At 45.2% G+C, this 9,916-nt stretch overlaps 1 protein-coding gene across 5 annotated transcripts in view; it reads right to left on the reverse strand.

The window, feature by feature from the left end:
* CRAMP1 (cramped chromatin regulator homolog 1) overlaps window positions 1-9,627 on the reverse strand; it is a 49,151-nt gene extending 39,524 nt beyond the window's left edge. For 4 of the 5 annotated variants that reach the window (XR_009488668.1, XR_009488667.1, XM_059862019.1 and 1 more), the window contains exons 1-2: window positions 7,609-7,722; window positions 6,788-7,137 (exon numbers count right to left, since the gene is read on the reverse strand). Coding sequence is in view for 3 of the 5 variants with exons in the window: in XM_059862019.1 (XP_059718002.1) it covers window positions 6,788-7,137; window positions 7,609-7,649 (391 nt within the window). In the remaining 2 variants the exon portion in view is untranslated. Of the gene's footprint in view, window positions 1-6,787; window positions 7,138-7,608; window positions 7,723-9,320 lie in introns of those variants that run through there. The other variant, XM_059862020.1, reaches the window with a different exon arrangement.
* Between the last annotated feature and the right edge of the window lie 289 nt (window positions 9,628-9,916).

Genomic DNA, 9,916 nt, shown 5'->3' on the forward strand with positions numbered 1-9,916 from the left:
CAGATCCCTAACTACTGAGAAATCCTTCAGAGGAAGAACAAACGCAGGATTTGGGGGTTTCATTTGTGTGCTGGGTAGTTGGTTTTTATCTGGGGTTTCTGGGGGGGGGTTTATTTTTTTTTTAATACTTACTCAAGTAAATAAAATCTAAGTAAGTTGCTTGAAGAACAGATCTTACCAGGGATTTTCTAAAGATTGTTCAGTGCACAAAGTTTTCCTTATTAAAAAGCATAAGAAGCTAAAGTGTCAGTGAAGATTTTATGGTCTCATTAGAATTTAAAGTTCAGTTAATGTTCATTTATATTTTAGTGGTAGGTAAAAGATGGACTGAAGATTTCTATTGGACATGCTGAGGACTGCATGAATTCAACTTCTACAAAGAACACGTAGCTCATAATTGATCTTTTTTTCCTTTATGCACACTTACTATTCCACAAGACAAACTGTAGTCCTGGGAATTTTATCAGAATCTTTTTTGTTTTAAACTCTTTTATAAATTACCGTCCAGACAATTGTTCAGAGTATTGTATATGAAGATCTCAATATCCTGTCACTTCTACAGAGCTCCTACATGCAATTCAATTTTTTCAGGAACAAAGGCACTTGCTCTATCATTCCTTTGCATAAACTTTCTCACTGCTGTGCATGGTAATATTTATCATCGGGTTATCCCAATCCATCTTAGAGTATACTGAACCTTGGTATGGCAATGGAATGTACTATATTCTAAAACAAAGAACTATAGACCAGTTCAGGATAAAAGGCAAACACAAGACCAGTCATACATCAACAAATCATACATCAACAAATCACCCCCCATAAATTCATTACTTCAATCTTACTATATGCAATTCTTGTAACATACAGAACAGCTAACAAGCTTTCATCCTCTCACTAATGATTGACGATTCAATTACTAATTCCCAATAATGGATGATCTAAAACTTCATCAATGCATTAAAACAAGGAGCTCCCCTGAGGCCAGCTATACAATTACTGCTGCAGAATGCTGGGGAGAAGGAGGGGACTCACTCTTAACAACCTGCTGGGGTGTTTGTTCAATGTGAAATCATTTATAGAAAAGACAAGACAAAGACGAGCTGGACATTCTCCCGCTGTCTACTCATCTTGCATCTCCCAGCCAGTGACCTAGACAGCCACACCACTCCAGCTATAACAACTCCTTCCCTTCGCTCCAGGTGCACCAGATCACCAGCACCTGTGTACAAGGTACAAGGCAGTCATTTGGATATGACTGCCAGCATTTTCCCTCAGCCTTCAACACAGTTTGCAAAGACTTCAGGTTTTTGTACTCAGTATTTGAACTGCAACGCCCAACAAAATCATGGGTCAGAACACCAGTGTTCCAGAGAAACTTATTCCTTCCTTTTGTCCAGTGTTCTCTACCCATCTATATGTCCCATTATTAGAACATAATTTATCTGTGACTGGCATATGATCACATCAAACTGCATTCCCATGGAAAAAGCTGTCTCTGTAATTCAAAGCAAAACATAAACACTTGCAAAAATTTATATAAAGACATTTAAAAACTGCAGTTTCAGAATCTGATATGAAAATGACAAACAATACGTTTTAAATAACAGACACTGATAGTATTAGGATCTCATAGTGACTACTGCCACAACTTCTTCCTTCTAGGTAGCATCTCAGAATCTGCCTTTCAGTCTTCCACTGACAGCTCTTACAGGCCAGCTGATTCATATCTTCTGTGACAGGTTACACACAGACAGAAGTTGGAATCCCCAGAGTAAATTCTCACTACACCCTTGTATCCCAACATACAGGCTGGGTTACAGGCTTAGCTCACAACATCTTAACTTCTTCAGGAGTCACCAGTCACTGTAGGTGGAGCATTCATTTGGGAATATCTTTATAAACAAGATGGGGCATTCACACTCTTGCCTGCTGCAAGGACTAACTCACTCCCCAAAGTGTGGGATGCAAATGTCAACTTGTAACAGACAAGTTCCCAACAAGTCAAGCTTCATTTTGCTAACTTTGTAACTGGAAAGGAAGTTTACACCCTGCCTCCACAGTTACAGGGTCTACAGCACAGACACCTGAGAAGGGCAAGTCTAGAACAGCTTATGCCTTATGGCAGGGTTATGCCATAGAGTGTTCTTGTTGTGAATTAATATCCAAAGTTTGAAACACAGACTCACAGAATATTCTGAGTTGGAAGGGACACACAAAGATTATGGAGTCCAACTCTTACATGAACGGCCCATACAGAAACCTGTGACCATGTCATTCTTAATACCATGCTCTAACCAACTCAGCTAATCTCAGGCTCATCGGGTGACTGTCCTACACAGACAATGGTAGCCAGTCTTCTCCTAACTGCTACTAGTTAGAAAATTAGAGATAGTTGAATGTGTTAAAAGCATACAGAGTGTCAACTGTCAACTTGAGCCTTCTAACAAACCTATACTGAAAGCTTGCTTCTCTCATAGCACAGGATCTCTTTAGTACACAATGTATCAAAGGCAGCACTATCTAAGCTAACCCACAAGAGCTATTAAAAAAATACCCCATGGTTTATTACACATTTGGCCACTCCTCCATCTCCTGTAAATCACTATTCTCTTGCTCTTCCTGAAGAAAACACCCATAAATCTCAGTATAAAACTCCACTTAACACTGTGGCTGTGCAGCCTTGCAGGCAGGCATCTGTCAGAGCTCAGTACCTACTGCAGAAAAGGAGAAAATCCTCCTCTTGCAGGATGGGATGAGATACTGTGGAGTCCCGGTCCTGAGCCACTTTGAAAGGGAGCAGGGGACAACTGGTGTACATGGGATGGCAAAGAATGAATCATGTCAGGGTAGGATGGAAGGAAAGGTACTAAGTGCAAGTGAGATGGACAGAATTAAGGAGAATGTCAGAACGGACTGTGCCAGTAGTTTTTAAACAGTGATTCGTGTCCTAGTGAAATAATGCTGGAGGAGCAACATCTCAAATAATGGTTACAATATATTCTGCAACACATGAACTCAGGAAGTTACAATAGAACACTTTGTAAGTACATACATCAGGTTTTTTGGTATCTGCATCCTCTCTACAGAAGACCGTAGCTGATTTAACCCACATGCTACCAAACATGAAACTCTAGCACACTGAAACAAACCAGACTGCTTTTTAGCAAGTTCTATACCATGCCAAAAGACTGAACACTTTAATTCAACTAAGCTTTCAGCTGAATAAGTCCTTTTTCAGAAAAGAACTGATTATTACCTCAAAACAAACACAAATACTTGTTTGAGACATTCTACACATTTTAGGAATAAATCCAGAACAGCATGAAAGACATCTTCAAGCTTCAGTTCATCACCATTAGGTTAGTCCTCCTGACTTCATTCTGCATTCAGAAAATGGATAAAAACATAGAAATGGCAATACTCTACTCAAGTTCAAACTGCATCTACAGCACACTGTGGTCGTGCATTCCATTATGTCTTTCACCAACATGGTCACAACACACACACATACATATTCCATCCACTCTGGCCTCATGGACCAAAGCCTCAAAACACACCTTAACACCTGTGCTCAGCGACCACGTAGCATACTGGTGTTTGAGAAGCAAACTCTCAGACATCCCTCTTTTTCAGCAACCTTAACTTGGTCTGCATCTCCTTCCTCAACAGACCTCTCTGCATTGGAACTCCCCCAATAAACTGTCTCAACACCACTAGTCCTTCAAGTTTCTGCTATGGTTTCATGCAAGTTACTTGAAGACTTCCTTTCAAGCTTTCATGCTTCAAAAGTCATCCATGAGTTGAGGTGTAGACTACAACCTTGAAAATACAATTAAAAGTTGATGAACAGAGTATGATAATAATTCTAAAAAAACCAGCAGAGATTTAGATATTTGTGCAGAAAATTTGATAAACCTTCTCACAATTCCAAATGGATTGGTTCCTGAAGTGAAATAGTTTCCAAACTGTATTTTACTGTATGTATTTTTGTAATTTTTGCCCTAAACTCAAAAGTGCACCTCAGTACACAAAAAGCAAGAGGCAGGATTCAAAGGTGCAATTAAAGAGTACATCAGGGCAATCTGACTATTAGCAGCATGTTTACACACTCCACGAGGCAGAGGGAATTATTATGAGCAAGTTTCCCAGAACCACAGTAAGATAAAGTTGAAAAGTCAGCAGCTGCTGAGTGGGCACACTCTTTTCACAGTTTATATCCAAGTTTATCAATAATTTGTCTGCTACAATTAAGGACCCTAAAAGCATGAATGCCAAAAGTAAAAAGGAATTTGCAACAAAACTATTTTCAAAACTTTTCTGAAGACAAACCTTCACCTGCTGAGCAACCACAATTTGAAAGAAAGTAAGTGCATTGATCACACTCCTTAAAAATTCGCAAGTGAGAATCTTCCTTTCAGAATACACAGGTTCTAGAAGTAGAATCACTTCAATAAAATGTTAAGGGTTACACAGCATTATTGAATGCCTGTGACAAAAACAAGTTTCTGGTTTCACTGGACCAAGCATAGGCATGGTCTGGTCACTCCAGTTGGCCACTGTCAGAGTTACTCGTGCAGCCATCACCTTGACTTTGACATAAACAATGCAAAAGCTTCCAGGTTCAGAGCTGATGCACTCCAGCTTTTCATAATTTTTATACTTACAGAGGGAGGAGAAAGTTAGTGGGACAGCTAAGGAAAGGATTTAAGTCCAATCTTTATTAGTCATCTCCACCCTTCCATTCATTCCCTATCAGAAGCTGGCTCTGTGACACACTTCGCTCGGAACACAGAGCACTGATCATAAGGCATTCCACTAGGGAGAATTTAGACAAGCCTGGAAAACCTCTCATTAGGCATCTCTGAACATAAAGAGCTCAAATTAGAAAGGATCCCACTCCATGGCTCTGCTCTCCAAAATCTAACAATTATAATCTCAACCATATCAGAGAATTCACTCAATTGGACACATTCACACCAAATCTGGCCAGGCAGAGCTGTGACTGGTCTTAAAATTGAAAAAGTGAAAGCACAGTCATAATTCTACCACTGTCACTCCTGATGAATTTAAGAAGTTCTCCCAGACCTGACAACATAGTACTGTGATTGCAAGCACTACCCATGACTGCTTACTGAGTTAATATTTTCTGTTCTGTATGTAATTTTCTTATGTTTGTTTTGGAGTCTGAATTGCAAAAGTGAATGAAATTTCTTTTCCTATTGTGTGGATATTCTTAGTTAAAATCATTCTGCTGCTCTAGAATTGGAAATAAATGTTCGTGTACAAACATGAATATACACTTACACAAACACATGTATTTGTTCACACATGTATGGACTTCCAAATCAGTGGAATAATTTCAAATGGATATATTCAACTTGTGAATCACAGACAAGACATATTTCAAAGAAACACCTCCTCACATCCAATACTATTTGCAATCCTGGAATTAATTATACATAGCTAAACACTCCTGGGTATTCCGTTTGTTTGTTTATTTGGTTTTGTGCAACTGGAAGAAAAATTATGTAGGCCTTTCTGTTCTGTCCTCTACCACCACACAGAGCTTTCATTTAACATTCAAGAGATTAAAGAGGACTTACTAAGGTATTTAGAAATACTTTAGTCAATTATAGCAACTGTCAAGCAACTGAGTTGAAGAACATTTTTCTGATATAACAATAACTAAAATATCCCAATTTGCACTGCTTTATTACTGCAACACAAAACTATTGCAACTGTAATGCTTACTTAATGCCCAGCACGTGCACACCCCTGAGATGGACAAGAGTGAGGTAACCTCCAACACATTTATGCTACATGGAATTATACTTCAATTTAGCAGACAAGAGTAAATTTCATTATTTTAAATGTTGATGCAATATTTGAGTGCTGTTTTTCTCAAAAATTAACAGAAAATAACACTTGAGTACTTTAGCACATGATATCCAAAATTAGGCTCAAGCACAGCTCAACTGCAGTGCTGAGATGTCATCAGTCACTGCTCTGCACACACAATAGCACCAAAATATTTAAATATCCCTGCTGCCTTCCACCTATTCAAGTTAGAAACAGCACCAAAAAAAAAAAAAAAATCAAATTCTTGTGTCCAATGCTAAGTGGAAAAGCAGGTGTATGTATGGCTGTACCTACAGACCTTCAGATGTATACAAACCAATCTTAATAAAAACCTCAAATCACACAGATGCTCAAACTGTTGTGAAACAGTGAAACAGGACTCCCAACACCTCAGAAATATGCCAATATGCGTACTTCATTGCTGTTTCCAAAATAATTATTTGGATAATAGAAATAACTGAGGGAAATCACCAATATCTTGTGGGTGGGATTTTTTTTCCTATGCTAACTAGCACCCAGTGAATATTTTGTTACTATCCAAGAACAGAATTCAGAGCGCAGCCACTTGATTACACAACTAGTTAGAGTCTGATTCCCTAATCAGAATACAGGAATTTCCCAAAACTCAAGAGAGATGAAATAAAGACATTAAAGATTTGATTCAATAATGTAGAATTTTTCCCTCCTCCACATAAATATCCAGACCCCCCCATTTCTGGAAGTGCAGAGAGGACAGTGGGCAGCAGAGAAGCTGAAGCCTTGGGACACAAAGATTTCAGCGATGAGAAACAAGCCCCAAAACACCTTCCCAAAACCAAACAAAAGATGGCATCTTCGGAAAGAGAATGACATCCCACAGCCCCACAGGTGCCTCCCCTCTTTGCCATCCCCCTTCCCTGCATGTTTTTAGGGTGTCAAAACACAGTACCTTTGCCTTTCCCAGCAGTGCTGCTGCCTACCGAGGAGGATGCCTGGGAATCCTTCTTCAGTCTCTTGCTCTGAGGTCTGACACTGGACCTGAGAAAATGATGCTGGTCCTGGCTCTGGGAGGGCTGGAGAGAGGCAGGGGCCGTTGACAAGCTGGGGTTCGGTGGGGGGCTGCTGGTAGTGTTGCTGTTAATGATCTTCTCTTCTTTCTTTGTGCTGCTGCTGCCTGGAGCTGCCTCTCCTCCTCCTCCTGCCCCTTCTTCTTCCAGGGACTCCTCATCTCCTCCTGCTCTCTTGCCCAGCTTTTTCACCCCTTCCTCCCCGCTGCTCTCTCCCAGTTTCACTGTCATCCTGCGGTGGAGGAGAGGGGAAAAAAGAGGGGGGGAACACAGTCAGGCCAGGGAGCCCCCCGGGGAGGCAGAGAAACCCCTGGGCTGAGAGGGGAGAAGTTTAGCTGCAGAAATTCCTCTCAACATGGCCGCCGTTGTTTGTTACTAAATCCCCTTTCGTTTGCTGTCCCGACCCAACAACCTGTGCCGAGGGTGGGAGGGGGAAAGCCCCGCCACAACCCCTCCCAAACCGGCCCAAACGGCAGCCAGGGGCCCCCGGTAGCCCCCCGTCTCCGTCCCAAAGGGCTCGGGGCCGCCTTTGGCCGAGAAATCGCCCGGCCAAACTCGGGCGTGTGGCAGCGCTCGCCAGCGCCGGAGGAGCGGCAGCCGCTGGGCCGGCGGAGCAGAACAGAGCGGGGAAGTGCTGCTCCCCCATCCCATCCCATCCCACCCCTCCGCGGCTCCCGGGCCCGGGGCTCTTCTCTCTCCTCACCGCGGAGCCGCAGCCCGGCCCGCCGCGGGGGGGGGATCCATGCTCCTGGATGCGGCGGCGGCTTCTCCTCCTCTGTGCGTGTGTCTGGGGCTGGGACTGGCCGAGGCTCCCGAGGTTCCCGCTCCCCTCCGCCCCCACCCCGCACCTCCCCACGCTCCTTCCCGCCGGGCAGCCCCGACCCCGCCGCTCCCGCCGACGGCAGCACCGTGGGCCGGGTCTGTTCTGTCACCGGGAACGGGCAGGGACCGGCTCCCCAGTCCAGCACCTCTGCCCCCGCCTCTGCTGGGAGAGAATTAATGCCACCCCATTTTCCCCCCTATTTTTCTTTCTTTTTTTTTTTTTTTTCCAATTTGGAGGGCAATAAACTTCAGATGCACCTACAGCGGTTGTGCACCCTTGCCTCGTTGCTCCTGACCATGGAAAGACCCTGGCAGGGCAGGGCAGCCCTGAACCCTTGTGCCAAGGGAGCATCCCAGGGCTTTCAAAGGCATCTGTCAACTTTTGGACCTGACATTGGGACCAGTTAGTTGCTGGGATGACCACTTCTTGTGCTGACTTCACAAATCCTCTCAATTTTGAAGGCTTTTTTCAACTACTTGAAACAAAACGTCAGATATGGACACAAGCTTAAAGCATTAAATCACATTATCTGTTAAAATCCAACAACTGCTTTAGTTTCTCCTAAAGAGTGTAAAAATATTACTGACAGCATATCTAAAAGAAGTCAACTTCCAAGAAAGAACCAGTTGCACCCAGAAAGGAGCAACACTTGGGATGCAGCTGCCTTGACACCATGGCAGGAGCCGCCATCCAACTTCCCTCTAGGGAAAAGATAACCAACAAGAGGAGGAAATTCCAAATATCACAAACACTGGAATCACTACAGATTAGGCTGACACCAGGATAAAAATGTTCAAATTAATGAAGATGCATCAACGTGATATGGCATATAAATCCATCAAGTTACTGCTTATGAGTTGTATTCCTACTATTAAATTTTATTTTTCTGTCTAATTTTCAGCTAGAACACTGAATCCATCCAGAATTGTGTTGAACAATGTTTTGAAATGCTCAATAAACTGTTCTGAACTGTGGATCTAAACTCACACTGAAATTTGGTTATTTAGTCACCTGACGGGTTCCTAGTTACAGACTGGTTCTTCACTCACCAAAACCTACAGTCTCTAGTTATTTTGAGGACAAAAATATTCCAATTCTGACAGTGTGTGCTCAAAAACTTTGCATAAGCAAGGTTTAAATAATTTCAAGCTTGGTTTTATTACTGCAAATTAAACGATGCACTCACCCACTGGCCTCCCCCAACAATTAGCGGGGAGGAAACAAAGACACACTCCTTGGGGACAGCTCCTCACAAGACCCGAGGAGCACATCCCAGGATCTGCCCCACTTCTCAACTGCTGGCTCCTTCCAGCATTCTGCCTAAGCCGTGCAGTTTCCCCGTTATAGCTGCTTTCTCCTTTCGTTTTCACCTTCTTCCTCCTTTCCCTTTTTCTCCCAAACTGAAAATTTCTTCAGCCTAGCTACTTTAATCATCTACACCTTCGTGGCCGTCCTTCCGCTGCCTCCCGTAAGAGCCGCAGAGACGCGTTCCCAAGCGCAGCCGGCCCGGAGGGGCCAAGCAGGGCCGGGCCGGTCTCCCTAGAGCCAGGTGCGTCCCGCCCCGCAGGCTCCATCCCCCGCCCCTGCCTCACCTGCCGCATCAATGCCGTCACGCAGCCTCCGCGCTCCGGCTCCTCCGCCGGCGGCTGCCTCGGCTACTCCGGCACCCACAGCTCCAGGCACCTCCGGGCTGCGCCCACACCCGGCAGCTCCGGAGGCGGCCGGCGCGGAGCCCAGCGGCCCTCCCAGTTTTGCTGGCGACGGCAGCCCCGCTCGCGGCAGTGGGGACGACCTCTTCTCCGGGCTGCTCCCAAACCCAGCCGCGGTCCCAGCGCCGCCAGGCTCGGCCGGGCTCGGGACTGCGCTGGGCTCAGGGCGGGCGGCGGCCGTGGCGGTTCCGGTTCCTCCTCACCCTGCCCGGGCCAGGGGCGGGGCCGCGGCGCGCGGGACCAGCTGAGAGCGCCGGCGCTCCCCGCCCTCCAAGCAACGCGCCCCATTGGCCGGCGGCGAGCGGGAGCGAGGCGGGGGCGGAGCCACGGCCCCAGCGCGAGCCAAACAAAGCGCGGCGCGGGGCGCGTGACGAAGGCTCCGCGCGGAGCAAGAGGCGGCGGCGTGTGTCGACTGGGGGTGGGGTGAATCCCGAGAGCTGGCTGTTGATTAGCTGAGTGAAAGGCCAATGGAGAGCCCT

The sequence above is a fragment of the Haemorhous mexicanus genome, chromosome 17 (assembly GCF_027477595.1).
Source record: "Haemorhous mexicanus isolate bHaeMex1 chromosome 17, bHaeMex1.pri, whole genome shotgun sequence".
Taxonomy (NCBI): domain Eukaryota; kingdom Metazoa; phylum Chordata; class Aves; order Passeriformes; family Fringillidae; genus Haemorhous; species Haemorhous mexicanus.